This window comes from Archocentrus centrarchus, chromosome 1, assembly GCF_007364275.1.
Source record: "Archocentrus centrarchus isolate MPI-CPG fArcCen1 chromosome 1, fArcCen1, whole genome shotgun sequence".
NCBI classification, from domain to species: Eukaryota; Metazoa; Chordata; class Actinopteri; order Cichliformes; family Cichlidae; genus Archocentrus; species Archocentrus centrarchus.
In genome coordinates, this window is record NC_044346.1 from 12,984,880 (window position 1) to 13,007,060 (window position 22,181).

The window sequence follows — 22,181 nt, forward strand, 5'->3', positions numbered from 1 at the left end:
CCAAGTGCTTGCTTATAGGGGCTCATCTGATTGTTGGTGTTTTCTCTATTATAGTTTATTCATTAAACAAAACAAGTACCTACAATTTTCATTACATTACAGTTAACCGAAATTGTGGTAGTGATATCAAAAGAAAATGTATTTATACTTCTTTACATACCACAAGCTATTAAAATTGGTCAATTTCATGTATTAATTTTTAAATTAATTTTCCAGGTCACGTATAAGGCCTCACTTCCCGTTTGGTGCCTGCTGCTGATGACTGGCTTGATGGAGCTGTGGGGGTGTGTCCACAGTGCAGCAGTTAAACCAACTCCATGTACACTGAGGCCACAACATTAAAACCACTGACAGGTTACATGAAGAACAGATCGTTTTGAGAAGATGCAGTTTCCTCGCAGCAAATCACTGAGATTCTGGCATTCACCTGGATGTTATCTAAACATGAGTTTGCATGTTCTCCCCGTCTGCACGGGTTCATTCTGGGTCCTTCGGCTTCCTCCCACAGTACATAGTGGGGTTAGGTTAACTGGTGATTCTAAATTGCCCATAGGTGTTGTCTAACCCTGTGAAAGACTGGCAACCTGTCCAGGGTGTACCCTGCCTCTCGCCATATGACAGCTGGGACAGGCCCCAGCCTCCCCGCGACCCTTAACAGGATGTGCGGAAGCGAATGGATGGATGGATGGATGGATGTTCTTCTCTGTCTAAATTCAGAAAAAAAAAATTTTAAAAATCACCAACTCCTGCTTAAATTTGTTCACATATTTTATTCTGACAAAAACACAAAAACAACTAAAATGGTTTACTTTTGTATAAAATTAAAGCAGCATTTAATTATTTTTACACGTTTGAACGACCTAGAACACATCCCCTTTTTATCAAGAATATACACGAGTTTGCATCAAACACGCCTGACTGTCTTATTTTAAGAAGTCTGCATTGAATTTAGGCAGTTCCCACCGAGCTGCAGCTTCAGCTGCAGGAAGGAAAGACTGCCTCAGATCAACTAAAGAGGAAGTGCTAAAGTGCTGAGACATTCAGAGGGTTACAGAAGCATTTAAGTTTAAGCCTTATTTCTTTTGATAACAAAGCAAATGAAGACTTGATGGTTTCTATTCATCGAGCTGTTGACAAAAACAATGCTTCCTTTTTAAGAAGGCACAGAAGGCAGACTGAAGTCAGCACACAGTCTGATTCATAATCAAACCACAGACGTGCTGACTCACTTTTTAAACACCTTTTGCATGTTTTTCAAAAAGTATACAGAGATGAAAATCAGCAGTAATTGCGTGTTTTTGTCTGTACGGCTCACTGCCTCTTCTCCACCTGACAGCATAAGTGTGAGTCCGTGATGGGAAGCGTGAGCGTTTTTACTGCTCCTTCTTATCTGCCTGCTTCTCCATGTAGTTGTTGTACTGGCTGTCTGTCTTCAGCAGCTTGTCCCACCAGGTGAAGGTGGAGGCGTAGTTCCCGACGAAGTTCATGTGGTGGAAGTCATGGAAACGAGCGCCGGCGTAGAACGGGATCAGGTGGAGCGGGTTCAAAGGGATGTCGTAACCACTATTAGAAATAAGAAAGGGAAAAATTATAAGTCACAACTTCACTCAAAAAGCGACCAAGTTTCACAAATTAGTCAAAACCTTTGACAATAAATATGCTCCTAAAACGTTTTCAGAAAGTAAAATGGTAACAAAGTGTGTCGCTGAAGAAAAGATGGGTTTAATTTAGTTTTGTCCTCAAGTTGATGTTTAGAGTTTGGGAATGTATTCAAAACGTGCCCACAAAACATTTGACTTAAGCTCAGCTTAGACTTCTTTACTGAACCTATATAAAGCAGCCTGTGACGTATAACCTACACAATTTCATCTCTAAGTTGGTGCATGTCAGGTCACAGCACAGGGTTTCAGAAGGGTTAGCGGTTACAATGAACCTACGACATCAATTTAATCCACAACTATAAATCCAGTTTTAGGCCTTTTGCATTAAATCCTTGCTTTATTTTAGAAGAACAATTTGCAAACAAAAGGTCAGTAAATGTAAGCGATCACATGTTATAGATATTTTTTAAGGGAAGCTGCAAAGGCCTTTACAAATAGCACCTTGTATTAAAAAGAAAAATCTAATCTGATATAAAAAGGCTCAAAGGGTTTCACTTTCCTTAGCATTGCACTTTAAAGAATAAAAGTTACCAAACACAATATTATACATATATACATAAGATATAAGGAACTTGCTTGATGAATATAATTTTCATATTATTATACAAGCAGTCTGTGAGCCTTGAATCTTCCAAGGTCTTTATGGTGTACAGTAACTGTATGCAAATATTTGGTGCACAAATATCCATCCATCCATCTATTTTCTTCTGCTTGGCCTTTTCTGCATTGAGGGGGGTTACTTAAATAATATTATTATCAAAAATATTATTTCTAAAATATAAATGTGTTATATTAAGCCTGTATTAAGACAAACACATCTGATGTTCTCTGTGGCCCTCTAGTGGACAACCGCTCACATCAAAAGCAAAGTTAAATTGTGTCATTTCACATGAAACTATCTTAATGAGTATGACTGTACTCTGTGGTGCAGCTGTAAAATAAAAGTAAGTGAAAACAATCTGCTTTGTCCCATTTATGATAATACACCATCTGGTACAAGCGGTCACTTTCATGATGCCAACTTCTCTCCTCGCTTCCCTCACATGTCTTTCCTTCACATTTTACTGAATTTGCAGGAGAGAATGGGAGGAAGAGAGAGATGCGAGGAAGGATCCCACTGTCCTTTCTTCCTTCCTTCCCTTCTTGAGCTGCATTTAAGGGACTGGAAGATTATCTGCAATTATGGAATGATTTCCAGAAGAGAGAGGAGTTATTTAGCAAAATGAAAAGCACCTACTGTGTCCTACCTGTGAACATCGATGGTCTCCATCAGACGGAAGGCCACCCAGGCCCAGAGTAAGAACACATGGTTGCAGAAGATCATGATGCCGATGAAGAAGCCAGCCCCGAGGATGATGGTCTCAGCAGGGTGAGCGTATTCTGCCTGCATGCCGAACGGGGCCTGAGGCAGAGGACAGACATGAGAGTACGCACACATGCTTTTTTTATCCTAATCACAGTTAATAAGCAGAGGTGGGAAGTAAAATACTTCGTTACTGCACTTAAGTAAAATTTTCTGTACTCTATTTGAGTATTTATTTTTTCTACCAACTTTTTACTTTTACTCCCTACATTTTTTTTTCACTAATTTCTGTAATTTCTACTCCTCACATTTTCACAATAGAAAGTTGTGATGCTTCTCCCCAGGCAGAGCCACTACAACTGATCTTAGGGTTCCTCCACCTTCTGAATCCCACTGTAACCCCTGAGTATCCTCATGTTTGTGTTTAGGTGGAGGCACAGTCACCCTCTACTATGGAGGACACAGAGAACAGAGCTGTGTTTAAATTCCCTTTCACAGTTTGTGTCCTACATAACAGATTCAAGACGAGCACATTCATTAGGATTAAAATTCAGACTGGAATAACATTTGGATTCTCGTGTAATATTATTTTATATTATTATATTAATATAGTAGATACAGATAGCTTTACACACAAATAGGTGGCAGAAATGTCCTCCAAAGAGCTACATTTACTTTCTTACTTTGAGTACATTTCAGAGCCTGTACTTTTTACTTTTACTTGAAATTGAACCAGTACTTCAACTTTTACCAAAGTATTTTTAACACAAGTATTTGTACTTCTAATCAAGAACAGAATCTCTGTTCTTTTGCACCTCTTTTAATAGGTGACTCTTCAGTAAAGAGGCTAAACAGAAAGCTGTGTTCCATCTTATCACTTGTTTGTTTGACTTACGGTGAAATCATGGTGAACTTTGTGGATGTATTTGTAGATCCGGCGGTGATGCAACAGGCGATGAAGGAAATAATGCCAGGCGTCCTCAACAACAGCACAGCCGTAGCACTGAGCCAGGAGATAGGGCCTGAACAAAAACAAGAGTGGAGGTCACAATTAGAAAAGCACACTGAATTATCCCAGCAGACTGATCTGAGAGGCAATCAGCAGCAAGTGCAGTCAAAATTTTCTTAAGTCTCAAAACTGTCCGTAAAAATGAACAAATGTGGACGCTCACCCGTCCTGTCAGAGAGGGTTTTTCTGATATGCGTAACCATAACAAACCTCATTGTATTTAAGAATCGGAAAATATTCTTCATTATAATACTGATATTATGTTTAACCATTTTTCCCGCGTGTAAATGCATAAAGCTGACTCACATGCTTCATTTCTATTTAAATGAGACTGCTGCATCTGGTCACTTATAATAACTTGTAATTACATTTTTTGTTTGGAAATTATTGCTCCACAAGAGCAAGAAAGACTTTCAGTCTAGCAGAGCCACATTGCTACTCGATCATTTTAGTAATCAAGTATTCTATTGATTATTCCATCAATTAATAGAGTAATTTAATAAGAAATACTTTTGTCTTATTAATACTGCAGTTTTTTGCTGTGTGAAACAAACAGCAGTGGATGGAGCAGCTACAAAGTTCTCTTTTCTTCACTTCCTGATCAGGTGGTTAATGAAGGACCTCCAGCTGTTACCCAGTAAAGGTTTAATGGTGGCTACAGGAAAAAGCGCTGGTTGTGGTTTGATCAAGGTGGTTCGATTCCACCTTGGCCCAGGCCCCTCTCTCTCTCTGTGGAGTTTGCATGTCCTCCCTGTGTCTTTATTTTTTATTTATTTAAGTGTTAGTACATGTGCAAAATTGCTTTTGGTTTATATGTGAAATATTGAGGGGCCTGGGCCTAAGAATGTCATTGCTGATAGTGATGTGCCATTGTTACCTGTATATGACAATAATAATAAACTAAACTAAACTAAACTTTAATGCCGCGGGTGTGGGTGAAATGCTCCGCTTATACAGAGACACCTGAGCTGCAGAGTTTAAACAAAGCATCGAAGCAACAAATTTGTGTTGAGAATTTTTTATAATCAAATTATTCGCTACCACAATTATTTGTTTATTTAACTTTATACTTTGCTAAATAAAGATGGGTTAATAAAAACTTTAACCTGATACATACACACACACACACACACACACACACACACACACACACAACACGTTTTAAATCCTACTGTTGGCAGTGTATCACGACACCTCTAATTCAAACTCTGACAGTGGTGTAACTGCTCTATTCTATATCTAGGCCACTGTGATGCATTTAGGTGTGTTTTATCATTCTCCACTGACCAGCGTGGCATCGAGTCCCAGTCGTAGGGAATATTGAAGTACTCGGTGAAGTAGTATGTGCCACAGATCAAAGGCAGCTGGATGCAGAAATGGTTAAAGAGCAGCATCTTGAAACATCTCCACTGTTTCTCCCAGGTCTCTGGCTTGTCCTGCACGCACGCACACACACACACACACACACACACACACACGATTTTTTTTTGAGAAATTCTTCCTCAAACTGAGAAGAAGCTACTTTCAGCAACGGCCTTACAGATATAACAGATTTTTAAGAAAACCCCAAAGGGATTTGTGTCTCCTCCCAGAATCAAACAGTGGATCGTTCACTTGTCAGGCGACTGTGTAAACCATCCTTTCTCAAGTTAAAATATATATCCAACAACAACAAAAAAACACAAACCTGTTGAATTTTGTATTTCTGCATAAAGGGCATAAACTGGAAGAGAAAACCCGGCAGGCAGAACAGGAAATAGATGAACTCATGGACAATGAGCGACCCCCAGGTTGCAATCTGGAACTTGGTGTAGTTGTCCAGCATGTAGCCCCAGGCGTTTTTCAGGGAGGGCTGGAATGGGTTTTCTGGCAGAACAGCATCGACATACTCGACTGCAAGATAGGCAGAGCTCAAAATGTTTGCAGTACTGTTCACCACCATCCTGAAAGATGACACAAGCTGGCTGTGGGTCAGGAGAGAGGCCTGGAAGACAGGAAACCAGTATCTAATTATATGCTTAGAAACAAAAATGATTAAAAATGCAAAAATTACATTTCCAAAGCAAGGTCCATAAATTATATTTCCAGTACAGGGTATGTTACTCCATGTTACTCAAGTTTAAAAACTCTTTCTTTAAAATTTATGACAGAAAAACTATTATAAAGCAATGAAGGAAATATCAGAAAGGTTCAACTCAAACTCATTACAATAACTTAAGTGCTTCCTTTACCAAAAAGTACAGTTCAATAGCAACAATATATATAAATAGGTTCAAATATTTATGCCTACAGGTAACCAGTCATTCATAATTAAGCCATTTTAATGTATTTACATTAGTTTTTTTTCACAGGTTTTCTTTTAAGCTTTTTTTTAACTATAAATTAGTTAGGAAATCATTAATCGTGTTTCTCAGTAAACAACAAGCTAGCAGAGAGCTGAATGTCTTCTGCGTTCTTTTCCCCAGCTTATAGCCTTCTGCTGGCTCCACTCGCGGACTTCACGCCTAAATAACAAACATGCATTTCCCACAGCAGCTTAAAATTCACCTAAATGTCCCGTTTTGGTCTCGACAACAACGCGCAGATCTCACCTTTCCGCCGTAAGTCCCGTCTACCTGGGTGAGAGGTGGCTGAGCGGGTGAAGTACACTAATATCGGATAATCTGATTGGCCGAGAGGAAAGGAGACTGACGTCGAGGGGCCGAGCGTTCCCTCTGATTGCTCCGTGGAATGGAGTGACAATAGTGAGACTGAGGGTTTCTACAGCAACAGCCAATCAGAGGCGAGCTCTGCTTTCGTAAACGAAGCATAAGTTAACAGGCTGGATGAGGGAAGAGATGGGGTGGTTCGTCCCGAGATATTTGAGTCATGTGTGTTATCTTCAGTTTATAACAGAGTCCAACTCCAGTTTTTACTGTGGAAATTGTGAGTATGTAGCATAAAGCTGTACTTATAATTTTTAAGTGCAGTACAATTTCTTTTTATATAAAACAAACAAAACAGAAACTCATGGAAAACAAATTCAACTTTTTTAATAAGCTAACTTATTTACAGTCATATTATTTAATATAAAATATCAGAGTTTCTGTTCCAAAACAAATCATGAAGTGAGTTCCCAACTTTGGAAGATGAAATTCCTTTTACATTTTGAAGACCATAATTTGTTGGACAAAGACACTTTTTTAAAAAATTTTTTCCTCTGCACACCACCACAGTGCATTTTAAACCAAACAAGCCTTTCAGCTTTAATTCAATGGGTTTAACAAGAATTTTGTCTTAACTGTTCAGGAATTACAGACATTTTCAGGGGCTCAATATTAATTGGACAAACTATTATAGTTTTAAAAGGATTGTTTTTTTTAATACTTGGATGAAAATCCAATCCAATCCCTGAAGTCTGGAACCCACGGACATTACCAAATGCTGTTTCCTCCCTTGAGGTGCTCTGCCAGATGTTTCCTGCAGCCACCTTCACTTGCTGTTTGTGGGTCTTTCTCCACTCAGTTTTGTTTTTAATAACTGTAAATCATCCTATATTGGGTTGAGATCAGATGACTGGCTTGACCATTGAAGAATATCCCATTTCTTTGCCTTGTGAAACTCTTGGGTAGCTATTGCAGTTTGCTTTGCATCATTATCAACTTGCTCTGTGAAGCACTGTCCAATCAGTTATGCAGCACTTGTCTGAATCTGAGCAGAGAGCATAGCCCTGTACAGTATTCATCCTGCTGCTTCTATCAGCAGTCATATCATCAATAAATATTAGTGGTTTGGTTCCACTGGCAGCCATACATGTCCATACCATAACAGTGTCTCTGTCATGTTTGATAGATAATCTGATATGCTTTTGGGTTATGCGTTGTTCCCTTTTTTTTTTTAACTTACTTTCCTCTTTCTTATTTGCTTGTCTGCCTTCACACACATATGAATTTGAGTGACATCCCATTCTTAATTCATAGGGTTTAATATGATGTTGGCCCACTCTTTGCAGCTATAACAGCTTCAACTCATCTGGCAAGGCTTTCCACAAGGTTTGTGTTTGAGTGTGTTTATGGGAATTTTTGACCATTCTTCCAGACTCACATTTGTGAGATCAGACACTGATGCTGGATGAGAAGGCCTGGCTCACTGTCTCTGCTCTAATTCATCCCAGTGGTGTTCTATCAGTACCAAACTCGTTCATCCATGTCTTTATGGACCTTACTTTGCACAGTCATGTTGGAACAGGAAGGGGCCATCCCCAAACTGTTCCCATAACGTTGGGAACATGAAATTGTCCAAAATGCCTTGGTATACCGAAGCATTTAAAGTTCCTTTCACTGGAACTAAGGAGCGGAGCCCAACTCCTGGAAAATAACCCCACACCATAATCCTGCCTCCCTCAAACTTTACACTTGGCACAGTGCAGTCAGACAAGTACCATTCTCCTGGAAACTGCCTAGGTGCTGGGTTTTATACACCTGTGGTCACGGAAGTGACTGGAATACCTGAATTCAATGATCTTGATGTGTAAGTGAATACTTTTGGCAATATAGTGTATTTTCTGACAGTCTGATTTGGCCTTTCTGCTGTTGAGTGTAACCAGTGGTTAGCACCTTACTGTAAATTCTGTTGTTCTATGATGTCTCTTAATCATAGACTCTAGACAGTGGTACACTTACCTCTTTGAGTGTTCTTGACTTGGTTAGATGCTTTGAGTTGTTTTTCTGAACCATGGAAATAATTTTATCATGCACTTCAGTTGACCTTTGTGGTCTCTCAGGCCTTTTTGGTGTTGCTGAGCTGGTCAGTGCAATCAAATTGGATAAGTGGAAAAAAATGGATGGATGGATGGATGGATGGACAGACCTTATATTGAAAATTAGTGAAAAGCTATAAAATACAAATTCAACACTTTAAAATCAACTTCCGAGATATCGTTGGCTTAATTTGTCATGAAAAACTGAGGGAACAGATCTCACCTGGCCACAGAACCATTTGTTGATTGTTCCAATTACTTTTGAGCCTTTGCAATTGGGGGACTATTTAAAAAAATGTCTGCAATTCCTAAACCGTTAATGCAATACTTGGTTAAACCCCTTTAATCAAAGCTGAAAGTCTGCACTTCCAAAAGTAATATTTCATCCATAATGTAACTGTGGATCACACAATAAAAGCCCTGCAAAGAAACAGAAGTATTTTCAGCAAAATTAAATTACTTAAAGTAAAAATGCCAGTTATGTGGATAAGAAAAGCTGAATTTTAAAAAAATAATTTTAAATATATTTGCCTCTTAAAACAGTATAAAGTAGCATAAAGTACACCCGAGTAATCAGAAATGACCAAATGGGATGAGTCGGCGTAACATGGGTAAAACATCACACACATACACACACACCACTTTCCATTTCAATGTTTTACTGATTTGGCAAAATTTTAAAAATGGAGTATATCATTTCACAGCTTTAAATACAAGAAGCATATTTATTAATGATAATATAAAACAAGTAGTGAAACATTTTCAAAGTCATTAGCCTACATGACATTCCTCAATACACTGACAAGAAACAGCGATACCAGTTACTATTTGTAGCAATTTGCAATATAGTAGGAGAGGCGAGAGACTGAAGAAAAAAGAAACTCAACAGTAAGTTTGGTCACTTTCCAGAAAGAGAGAACAGATTAGTAAAGAAGAGTAATAAAAGAGAGACAGAAAAGAAGAGACATATTAAAATTGGCACATTCATAGTATGTCAGGGTGTGCAGTAGTTAATAGGGTTGCTACACCGAAAGAGAAGAGGGTGTTTGGAGGATAGCAGGTTAGAGACAGGAACCATGCACTGAGTTCAGGCTGCTGTTGTCATGAGTGGTTACGACGACAGTAAACATGGCTGCCAGGTGACACATCCACATCACTGTTTTTTGGCGACGTGAACGAGGCTCCTCGCTTACCAGAAGAGTTCCAATCAAAGTCTGTTTCCTCCAGAATAACTGCACACCATCACCTGCTGCAGCCGCTTCTCATGTCGCTGTTCTGAATGAAAGCGAGCTAATGCAGCCATCGCATCCTACCTGTAGTCAAAATGTGTCTCTCTATCCCAGACCAGCAGCTGTGCTCTGTCCAGTAACAGTACTGAAGGCATAACAGAGGAGAAGTCGGAGGAAGAGGAGGAGGAGGAGGAAACAACAGGGTGTACTTTGACATTCAGGCACTCTCGAACAGCCACCCTGCAACACTGTAAAAGATCGGAGGTCAGACGAAGTGCGTTCATGCGGCGTCGAACCAGGCGTCACCACACACAGATGCACACAAACGCACATGCTCACATGTGCAAGCAACAGAGCACCTTTAAATGCTAGCACGCACACGCACACGCACACACACACACACACACACACACACACACACACACACATCTCAGGAGGATAAAAACAAAGGAGAAACGAATTTCAGTCCCAAAATGGTCCTTCTCTGCTTTCCTCTCATATCGAGTAGATCAGTGGTCTTTCTCTGAGCGAACATTACTAATGTTAAAGTAACTCTGGAGTTAAAGTAGCTTCGTATCAGTAGCTTTTCAGTGGCACTGCAGTGGTACATGGATGCTTCAAACTGGTTCGTCCAGTCGCTGCTGCAGTCCTGCCAGGAGAAGGAGGTGTTAAAACACAGGTTTCATCCCCTCGTTTGTAATAGCTTCCCCATTCAGGTAAGTGCAAAAATCTTCATCATCCTCAACAACAACATTCTTGTCATTTCCTTCATCTTCGTCAGTGCCTGGGCTAATGCTACCCAACATTGAAGCACTGGCATCGTAGACAGATCCAAGATCGGTATTCAGCAGGAGAATACATTCTGCTCCCCATCAGTGGCAGGTGTCTAGAGCAGTCATAAGGGCTTGTCAATCACAGTCACACCTGAAGTAAAAATAGAAATAAAGAAAGTTAAGATGAATCATTTATGTCACTGCACATCATTTCTTTTTTTTACAGCAGGGTCCTGACATTGGAGACCAAATGGAAAATCTTTTCATTGTAAATGTGAAAATAATCCGAACCAGATCTAAATCCAGCAGAGCACCTCTGGGATGTGGAGGAACAGGAGATCTGCATCATGGATGTGCAGCTGTTGTGTGATGCTGCCAAGTCAATAAGGACCAAAATCTGAGGAATGTTTCCAGCACCTTGTTGATTCTATGCCATGAAGAACTGAGGCAGTTCTGAAGGCAAAAGGGGGTCCAAAGTGTACCTTATAAAGTATTCAGATGATGTCCTCCTCAGCAAAAATCTTGCATATTTCAGCAAGACAATATCCAATCACTGCTGCATGTAGTAAAGCAACATGACTCCAAAGTAAAAGACCTGAGTGCTAAACTGTCCTGCCTCCAATCCGTTCTTGTGACCTACTAAAAAGTTTTGGCTTATTGTGGAAAAAAACAAACTTGCATCAGGTTAAAGTTCGGTCTCAAAGGAGAACAGGGAAACACTTTCTAAACTACAACAACTGGTCTCCTCAGGTTCTCAAACATTTGCAGTATAAAATACTGTGTTAAACATACCCCCCCTCATGAAGTTTTTACATATTGCAGTATACAAATTCAAAAGGAACATATTTTTGAAAAAAGAATTAAACTGATCAATTTTAATCTTGAATGTGTTGTCTCTACTTAAAATTACATGCAGGATTTAATTACTTAGCTAATTATTGCATTCTGCATTTATACACACTTTACGCAGCATCCCAACCTTTTTGTACATCATTCTGCACAGTACAGTTCAAGTGACCAGAAGAACTAACAAAAAACAAATTTAAAGAAAGCAATGAAAAATTGTGTCTCTATGTGCGGGGCGCTGACCTGCATAACTGCGACCTGTGCTCATGCAGGTCGGCAGCAGCGTCCACTTGTCAGTGTTTGGATTGTAGAACTCCACCGAGGCCAAATTACAGCTGCCATCATCTCCTCCCACCACATAGAGCAAGTTATTTACAGCGCACACGCCTGCAAACACAAACGCACAACGATTAATAACACCCCACACCCGAGGCCACCTGGTGGGCACACGCCGGTCTTGCTTACCTGCATTACGTCGACACATGTTCATGTCAGCTACTTGTCTCCAGCTGTTAGTGGCTGGATCATAAACCTCACAGCTCTTCCTCACCAATGGACCATCATGTCCTCCCACAGCATAAAGTAAACCTTTTAATACACCTACACCTGGGGAAGGCATTGGACATGCAGTTATTGAGAGGTCAAGATTTACTCACAGTAGCACACTATGCAGTCTTTTTCAATTTAGTCTTTTTTTTTAGTAAGTAACCCTCAGCATAGATTTGTATTGACAAATAAATCTGTAATCATAGGCTCTCTAAGTATTTTAAAAGCTCCACAAATAACTTCACAGTCAAAACTGACCAAACACACTCAGAAGTTGACATACCTGCTCCACTGCGTCTTGTTCCCATCTCTGCTATATAGCTCCACGTGTTGCTTTTAGGGTTGTAAGCTTCTACTGTACTTAAACATTGCCTGGTGGCTCCGTCATAACCTCCGACAGCATACAGGATCCCTGAAAAACAGAGCGAGGACATGTGATTCACACTATTCACAGTATTGTGTAGCTGGCCATTTCTGTTATTGTGTCCACCTTTAAAAGTCTATTTCTGAAAGTTGACTTTAAAGATGTTTTGGGAATCATATTCACCGTTGACGACACCAACTCCTACACTGCTGCGTCGGGTACTCATGGGCGCCACATGGAACCACTCGTCCGTCTTGGCATTGTACGCCTCAACTGTAGACAGACCTGCAAACATGCAGAGCATCAATGAAAAATTGGCATACATTTTGGGATTCTCTGTTGTCACATATTTAAAGCCCGTTTGGTGTGACATACTGAGGTCACAACCACACAAAAACACGCAGCAGCAGCAGCGGCGGCATACCTGTGCTGCCGTCAAAGCCTCCGACGGCGTAAAGGAGTCCGTTGAGAACGGAGGCCCCAAGCGTCGAGCGACGGTCCTGCATACTGCTCACGCTTGTCCAGCGGTCCATCATCGGGTCGTAACAGTCAACCGTCCGCACACGCAAAGAACCGTTGAAACCGCCGACCGCGTACACACAACTGGCCACATACACCACACCTGAGAGACACAAAGGTAAAAACATCTTTCATTCTACTGATCAGACCTAACTGTGAAACAGTCTTTAGATGAATCTCATCAACTCATAAAGCCTGGAGATATCCCATGACCACATTATACTTATGAAATATTTGGATTCAGTAGTTCATCAGTCAATGATAAATACACTCACTGGCTACTTTGTTAGGTACACCTTGCTAGTAATAGGTTGGGCCTCCTTTTGCCTTCAGAGCTGCCTTAATTCTTCATGACAGCGAGTCAACAAGGTGTTGGAAACATTCCTCAGAGATTTTGGTCCATATTGATATGATGGCATCACACAGTTGCTGTAGATTTGTTGGCTCCACACCCATGATGTGAATCTCCTGTTCCACCACATCCCAAAGGTCCATCTATCCATCCATCCATTTTCTTCCACTTATCCCGGGCCGGGTCGCAGGGGCAGCAGCCTAAGCAGAGAAGCCCAGACCTCTCTCTCCCCTGCCACCTCCACCAGCTCATAAGGTGGGAAATCACGGTGTTCCCAGGCCAGCTGAGAGATATAATCTGTCCACCGTGTCCTGGGTCTTTCCCGGGGCCTCCTCCCAGCAGGACATACCAAAGGTGCTCTACTGAATTGAGATCTGGTGACTGTGGAGATCATTTAATGACAATGAACTCATTGTCAGTTTCAAGAAAACAGAGATGATTTGTGACATGATGTGTTAACTCGCTGGAAGCAGCCATCAGAAGATGTTGGAGAAGGTGTTGTCTTAACAAGCAGTTGAATAGATGCAAATGTACTAAGAGAAGTACATAATAAAAGCAAGGAACAAAGTTCACAGTCATCAGAATACGTTGTAGGTACTGTATAATAAATAAATAAATAAATAAATAAAAAATCAGTTCGGTTCCATGTTTCCTTGGAAAAATCCTGGTAAGCTGATGAGGATCAAACTGCCTAATCTGGGGAGTATGTAAAGGTGTAGCTGGGTCTTTAGGTCACAGTCTTCAGCTTATTTATTAGGATTACTGTTTCCTACCTGCTCTGCACCTCCTAGTTGGGAGTTCAGCCACCTGGTACCATCGCTGCTCCTCAAAGTCATAACACTCAACACTTCGAATGGCCTTGGGAGCCTGACCACCAACCACCACCATCACCTAAGCATAACAGCAACAGCAATGCCACTACAAGTAAAACTGTGGATCTCTTATTGTTTGCATGTTGGTATAGGTGCTTATATGTTCAGACTGCGTTGGTACCTTAGGACAGCAGGCTGGAGTCCTCATGCGTGTGCGGGCAGTCTTCATCAGAGCTCTCTGATCGGCTGGCAGCAGGTGGTACTTCATGGCCTCAATCAGGTAGTCTTTACAGGCACTGCTATTCTTAATCAGAGACTCCTCCTCCACCCGCTGACACAAGCAAACCGTGAGAGAGGAACCAATCAGCTTACAAGATTTGCCAAGCGCTACAGCACACTGAAGTAACAGGTTTCTGAGCTCAAGTCAACATAAAAAAAAAACATTTCTGTGGCTTACAAAATACTGTTTGTATATATATATATATATATATATATATCAACCTGAATGCTGTTAGCAGATATGTGTAACTATTATTCAGTAATAGATTCAGTAAAATGTTGAAGTTTGCAGAAGTAAAAAATTGCCACAGAAGTGCATGCACTTGCACTCAGTTTTGCATGAAGAGATGACAAAGTCCACTTGTTTAATCTGATGCAAAAGAAGTGACCCAAAAATAAATAAATATATTTTTTTAATTGCATCACAAACAAGAAAAGCACATTTTCTAACAAGTGAAGCACTGCTCACATTCACTTCACAAGTCTTCTTGTGTTTTTTTATAGATTTCTTTAACACGTCTCACACACTCACTCACACACACACACACACACACACACACACACACACACACACACACACACACACACACACACACACACACACACACACACACACACACAGTGTCTTCCTGTCATAACCAACCTCACTAGCAAGATGACAGAATTAGAAAGCTTTGCTCTGCTTGCTTGTGTGAGCTTGTTTGGACATCCCAAAAACAATAAATAGGGCATCGCTGAATGTTGAAACACTGCTTTCTGCTGCTGAAGTTGCACTGCTTTCCTGCATTTACATGAGCCTAGACTTTAAATATTATTAACTGTGGTTAATTTTTTACACCATCTATATTCACATTTTATCACAGCAATTTATAAACTGCTCCCACTTTATAAAACACTTCTTCCTACTGATTTTCCTTTCTCTGACCTACATTTTCTCTTTAGATGGTCCATGTATATAGTGCTTTTCTACACCACACAAAGTGCTCATTAAGAGCAACATTAAAAAAAAGCAGCCACACATACCTGCACCAGGTATTCTCTGGAGAGCAGTGGCAGGCGGACGTGTTCCATCAGGTGAGCCAAATGCTCCTGGCGCACATCTTTATCATGGTTGACCCAAGCTATGACAGCCTCAAAAACCTACACAACAATACACCCCCCCCCCAAATACACACACACACACACACACACACACACACACACACACACACACACACACACACACACACACACACACACACACACAGACTTGTAACATTATTTGTTACTTCTGCCATGCAGGCATAATGAGTGCGATAAGAGTGTGTACCTTCTCCTCTGTGGGTATGGTGAGCTTGTCACTGGCAATCAGGCTGGACACTTGCTCCATGCCCAAATTAAGAAACTCTTCACTCCCGACCACCTCGGTAAAATGTTGCTCTGTGGGCACAAATGTGAAGTGTGAGCGCCGCTTCATCGCTGTAAATAAACACAGCTGCTCCTTCCTTGCGACTTCATTAATTACACCTGTTCTCATTCTGTCTCCCTAGATCCTCCCGGACACACGGACTTGTTTAAATAAAGGATCAGGAAGTGCTGCCACACACATGCAGCATTCTGAACGCACAAACCTGCGAAGCTATTAGCCTGCCCGAGGAGCTGGGAGCACGCGTGTAGGTCAGCGAAGGCTCTTATTCCCAGACAGTTGGACGGATGAAGCTGAGAACTCAGGAACTCACAACAAGCCTTTTTCACCTCGTTCAGCTGGAGCAGCCCCGCTGCAGGCAACAGCGCCTGAGAGATGACAACAAGTTTTGCACACAGTTTAAAGCTTTAGTGCTACACCATACAGATCAATACATTTAGAGGGGTGACAGGTCAGCCTGGTGAACAGAAACACAATCTTTGCCTCTCTGACAGTTCCCTTTAACAAAACAGTTTCAGCTGTTTTCACTTTTTAGACCAAGAAAGAACTGTGTCAGTCATATTAACCTAAATGTAAACTCAACGGAGCTTCGAGCGTAACGACAGCTGCCAGTGAAAAAGATCGCATCCTGTACATGAATCTTTTACAGCACCTTTATTTGCACTTTGGTGATCTGAGCCTTCCTCTGTTTCAAACAGCAATCTGACATCTGAAAACATCAATTCAAGCAAGAAAGCCACTTTTCATTTTCTGGTTTCTACAGCAAGTAGAAATTTCCTACTGAAAAAGCCTGATTAAATCGCCACGTTTGACTTTCATGTGCCTGCGCTGAGAAAAGATGAGGGAAAAGAGCCCTCCTGTCAGAAGTAACGCACTGAAATTACACTGTCAGTGCCGGTGTCATGGCACTTTCTGGAAAGGACACTAAATGGAATCTATTTATTTAAATACAGATGCAAGTTTCACATTTTTTGGGAAACCCCAAATATTTTCACACTCACATTCACACTTATTTAGAATCACCTAACCCCATGAATGTCTTAGGACTGTGGGAGGAAGCTGGAGTACGCAGAAAAAGAACCCACGCAGACACAGGGAGAACATGCAAACTCCACACAGAAAGACCCCAGACCAGGACCTTCTTGCTGTGAGGTGACAGTACTAACTATGTAACCACCGTGTCTCTTTGTGTTAGCTCACTGACAGACTGGCGACCTGTCCAGGGTGTACTCCACCTCTCACCCTATGACAGCTGAGATAGTCTCTGGAGCTTTTTTTTTTTTTTTTCTGTCAGCATGGGGTGATTAAATGGTGTGTGCTCCGTGTGAGACCTTGGTCTCTGTCATTTGTTGCACTGGGGCTTATCACCAAGATGTTACATACTACTTCCTGAACTGCTGTGAACCTGAGCTTTTGTGAGGAAACCCCCCACCCCCCCTGATAACTAAAGAGAATGTGTTTTTGTGCAAAGCTAACAAAGCCTTCTATAGGAATGAGCTTTAATGCAAAGCTTGAGTTGAAATATTATTCTCGCATTTCAGTTCAATCAGAACCTGCAGAGTTTCCCAGCAGCAGTGTGACACTGTAAATGCTGCAAGTCTGCTCAGTGTGATTCCAGACTGTAGTTATTAAGCTAATGCATGTGTGTGTGTTTACCTGCACATTATCCTCTGTGACCTGTATCTCTGCCGTATAGATGTAGTCTATCAGCAGACCCAGAGTCCAGCCATCCATCTCCTTTATCCTCACTCGTTTTGCCCTACTTTCTGCCATCTCTCCTATTAGCACATGTGCACGTTAGCCTTTCAGCGCCACAAAGATTAATCACTAATAAGAATTAAGAGAACAGAAGAGGGTCCTTACCTGTGAACATAGCATGGAAATAAGGGCTCCCAGCAGCCAGAACCACTCTGTGGGCAGCGATCTCTACATCCTCGGCCACTATGGTCACATCACACAACAGGCTCTGGCTACATGCACGAGCAGGAAACGGAAATATGCACAATTACGGTTTACAGAAAGGATTCGGAGATGATGAGGCAAAAAAAAAAAAATGACTGAAGAGAACGTGTGTGACACCTGCGCAGCTCGTTCATGACTTTGAACGCCTTCCTCATGTGGCGAGGGTTCAGAGTGACGGGACCGTGCCTTTCCACGCCGTCCTCTTTGTCCAGGGAGTGTGGACAAAGTCTTGTGCACCTGAGAGGAACAGAACAGATACTTAAACAAGAAGCGAAACACACAGAAACACAAAATCCGCAAAGTGGGAGCAACTCAGGTCTCCTGGTGCACAATAATCACCGAGAGGACACCTTTGTGTTTATGATCATTTCTGCACCATAACTTTAACCAAAAGCACAACCCGGCACTGCGTTTAACGTTTCATTTAAAGTGTCTTTGTAATCAATTTAAACCCCGACTCAGCTGGTTTATCTCCAAGCGAAGATAAATTACTGTTGATCTGGAAACCGACAGTGTAATATTTCCTGATTTCTTGACAAAAAACACACAGTCGGCAGCCACTTTATTATTAGGGCAAAGCTTGATTTTCAGTCAGGTAAAGAAGGCCAATTCCCACAATTAGATTAAATGCTTGTTTGTTAACTGCTTACCAATCCAGTCAAATCTGCAGCATTAGACAGCAAGTAGCTGGTGCTTTGTCTTGTTTAAAATCTCATCTAAAGACATTAATTATTAGTTTGATTTATCAAAAAAGAGCAGATTCTGAGCTGCAGCACATAAAAGCTGAATTGCTCTGCTATAAATTAAACATTTATGAAGCTTAATATGGCATTAACTCAAATGTAATCTTTTCTCAACTTGAATATTAATAACTGTTGTTGTTGCACTAGCATTATGATTAAAATAGGGGATGCGCTGACTGAGGCAATGCTGATATCCAAAGTTTGACAGATAGCTGATGCTTTAAGTGATATATGGTGCTTGTTAATGTATTTTGTTTATTATTATATTATTTGTTACATACAATGCACTCAATGAGAATTTGTAGCTGCTGCACACCTATAGTGAGACCTGCTGCGATGTATGGTTTGGAGACGGTGGCACTGACAAGGAGCCGAAGATGTTAAGATTTCCATTTGGGAGTGACCAGGATGGACAGGATTAGAAATTAGTTTATCAGTTTATGAGAGGGGCAGCTCAGGGTTAGCAGTTTGGGGACAAAGTTTGCGGCAAGGGTGAGATGGTTTGGACATGTGCAGAGGAGGGATAGCGGATATAATAGGCAAAGAATGTTAGGAGGAGGGAAAAAAAAGGAAGACCTCAGGGAAGATTCGTGGATGCAGTGAAGGAGGACATGCAGAGGGTTGGCGTGCCAGAGGAGGATGCTAGAGACAGGGTGAGATGGAGGAAGATGATCTACTGAGGTGACTCTTAAAGGGAGCGGCTGAAGGACATGAGAGAAAAAGATGCTGCACATCTTTATCGCTTTGGAATACAAACGCGCCCTGCTTAGGTTCTCCAATCATTCACTTAAGTAGCAAAACAATGGAAGAACACTGGACAACAAATAAAAATGTTTTATTTAATATGAACCACAAAATGTTCTGAGAAAAATTTAAAGTTTTATATATTCGGAAGAAAAATGGCCCCTCTGTCTAGGATATTATTATACTGATGAATCAAGTGGCACTTTCAGCTGGGACTATAATCCAGCTGTTCTCCAGAGGGTTGCATGATAAGTCTGAGAGGAAACAGGAAAAGTCGTGCTTTTACAGATTTCCCAGTCAGCTTTTTTGATTTGGGTGTATGTTGTAAAAACATTAGGCTGTTAGGCTTAACCTAACATGTAACCTTTTGACCATGTAAGGTGTTTGATAAGCTCCTGTGTGCACTTTAAACCCTCATTAAATGGCTGTTCATTGAAATCGGTTTGATTTGGCTGAACTGTGCTGGGCCAGAATGGATGGAAAGCACATAAAATTAGTACAACACTCGATTACAGTACTATTTGCACCTTTGAGCCTAGACCTTTGCCCTCCCTCTCTCATAATCAAACATTCAACATGTACATTTAAATGCTACTCGTCGCCTCTGTTTTCTGTCACAAATACACCCACACGCACACGGCTGTGAAGCACGCGTCCTCTCTGCCACGAACAAAAACACAGCTGTTATCCCAACAAGCCCAACATCATGACACCACCACAGAGCCTGCAGCCTGCTCCTGCAGCCACAGTCCCCGGGTGTCAGTCCTCCCCACACCGGGTCAGTGAGCAGCCACACCGGCTGGCCGCTGTCGCTGTCAATGCGGCACCATCCGTCAAGCAGCCACTGGGAAACGTCAACGCGCGCACACACACACACAGAGGGAGAGATTCAGCAGCTTTTTGTACTTACAGCGGATGACTATCCATGATTCCGGTGTTTTTCAGAGGCTGAAAACTTGGCCCAGCGGCATGCACCATTCCATATCCACAGTGTCGTCTTTGATGGGTCTAAATTCACGCGTGAATCACGGTGATCATCTGTCCAGACGCGGAAAGACGGGCTGACGACAGCCCCATTAAAGCAGCCTGTTCCATAGAAACACACAGCCCGTCTGCTGCGGTGACACTCTCCACAGACACGTTGCGATTCGGTCCGACTGTTGTACCCAGCGGACTGCTCCTTCTGTGGGCCCGAAAAACGCGCAGGAAAGGCGCACACCGCCGGCTCGAATAGGGGGTTATTTTACTCCGCGTCCCCCCTCTTTACTCCTGGGTGTTTATGGGTGCGAGAGGCGGACGGACAAGGATGCCTGTTATTTTCCAATCGCTGATTAAAACGCACAAACAAGGACATGTCTGCAAAGACGGTCCTCTGAGCAGCCAAGGCGTCCCAGAAGAAAGCGCTGTCTCCCTCTAGCTGTGGGAGACTCAGGAAGCTGAATAAACACATAATTTTTACATGATTAACTCTTTATGAACTCCGTTTGTATAATTTTGAAGTAGAAATTCAAGGTGTCTGGTTTACTCGCATTAACTAATTTAAATAAACGTGACTCTTATTTGAGCTTCTGGTACCCCAGGTGCTGACAATCAGGCTTGTCATCATAGGAAGCAATCTCAGTGCAGAGAGATATCGAGATGAGAGCTGAATCCTGTATCTCCACAGGCTGGGACCGACCTCTACCCTCCAAGATGACAGCACTCGCCCCCACAGAGCGGGATTTATCCAGAATTTGGGAGTGTAGAGGGTGGAATGGCCTGCCTGCAGTCGACATGCTGTCATGATTTTAATTCAAACTTTAGATTTTTTTTTAAACTTAAAATTAAGTCACAATTTTGACCCTATTTTATTACCGTACTTTAAATAAATGTAAACATAAGCTCATGAAACATTTCTGACTTACCAGTTTGCTTGTTTTTTTTTTTAATATCTTATGATTTGGACACTTACTCAAAACGTGTGTACAGTGTTGCATGCCTGGGGTCACTGTCGTGCTGCAAAATGAGATCAATAATGAACTCCCTGATGGTGCTGGATGATATATAAGACTGACTGCTTCATTATCTCATAATTCTTTGTGAATCTTGAGAATGTGAACTATAAACACTCATATATGTCATCATTGTGACTAATATAGTCTGCTCTTCTCACTTGTCAGGTCTTATGGTCTCATGACCAGACCATTTGTGTTTTTCAGTCTAAGTTTTAATCATTTTAGATATCAGCAAGCATAAGTTACAGATTATAAAAGATGTAAAATTTTGTCTCTTTATATATATATATATATATATATATATATATATATATATATATATATATATATATATATATGATAATAAGTAATGAAATAACACATTACCATTACATTAACAATGCAGGTTTCCTCATGTCAGGACCACAGACCCATTTGTAGAAATCTTCGTCCCTGGAGCACCATCTGTGAGGCTATTTCGCCTGGTTGTACTGTTTGTGAACATGCAAGAGCTGTGAGAATGAGCAGAACAAATCTGCTGTGGTGTGAAGACACCAATTACATCAGAGACAACATGCTTTCATAATGCTCTGTACTCACTACTGATTCAGTGTGATGACCTGGAATTAAAGCTGCTGGCAGGTAGATTGGTTAAAAAAAAAAAAAAAAAAAAACAAGATTACAATGTGATTTTGTTTTTATGTAAACACAGAGGACATTCAAAATAATATTGTTGTGAATTATGCCATTCCAGCTACACTCTCATTTGGGTTCTCGTGCTAATATTGCATTTACATGAAACCCGGGGACTCATAAGAGCACATCAACACTGAACTAAAAGGCCGCATCCCACATTTCTAATAATGCACTTTGACTACGGTGCTTTTATCCTTTCATGCCATTCAAGTATTAAGCCTTCAGTT

The 22,181-nt window shown here is 41.3% G+C and overlaps 2 protein-coding genes across 3 annotated transcripts; both read right to left on the reverse strand.

Moving 5' to 3' along the window:
- Positions 1-744: 744 nt before the first annotated feature.
- Positions 745-6,692, reverse strand: msmo1 (methylsterol monooxygenase 1). Of its 2 annotated transcripts, none has more exons than XM_030750488.1 (6): positions 6,565-6,692; positions 5,661-5,957; positions 5,261-5,409; positions 3,860-3,986; positions 2,909-3,063; positions 745-1,563 (listed from the first exon to the last, which is right to left on the reverse strand). In XM_030750488.1, exons 2-6 carry the CDS (start codon positions 5,913-5,915, stop codon positions 1,374-1,376), a joined length of 876 nt encoding a protein of 291 aa, XP_030606348.1. In that variant the 5' UTR covers positions 5,916-5,957; positions 6,565-6,692; the 3' UTR covers positions 745-1,373. The 2 variants fall into 2 exon arrangements, with proteins under 2 accessions (XP_030606348.1, XP_030607080.1); XM_030751220.1 differs by having other exon boundaries at positions 6,521-6,588.
- A 2,690-nt stretch (positions 6,693-9,382) lies between these two features.
- On the reverse strand, positions 9,383-20,606 carry klhl2 (kelch-like family member 2). Its single transcript, XM_030743494.1, has 15 exons — positions 20,196-20,606; positions 17,916-18,035; positions 17,700-17,806; positions 17,493-17,614; positions 16,042-16,204; positions 15,741-15,850; positions 15,455-15,571; positions 14,334-14,483; positions 14,114-14,231; positions 12,894-13,091; positions 12,653-12,754; positions 12,389-12,517; positions 12,025-12,165; positions 11,803-11,946; positions 9,383-10,864 (listed from the first exon to the last, which is right to left on the reverse strand). The coding sequence occupies exons 1-15, from the start codon at positions 20,261-20,263 to the stop codon at positions 10,836-10,838; spliced, it is 1,818 nt and encodes a 605-aa protein (XP_030599354.1). The 5' UTR covers positions 20,264-20,606; the 3' UTR covers positions 9,383-10,835.
- Between the last annotated feature and the right edge of the window lie 1,575 nt (positions 20,607-22,181).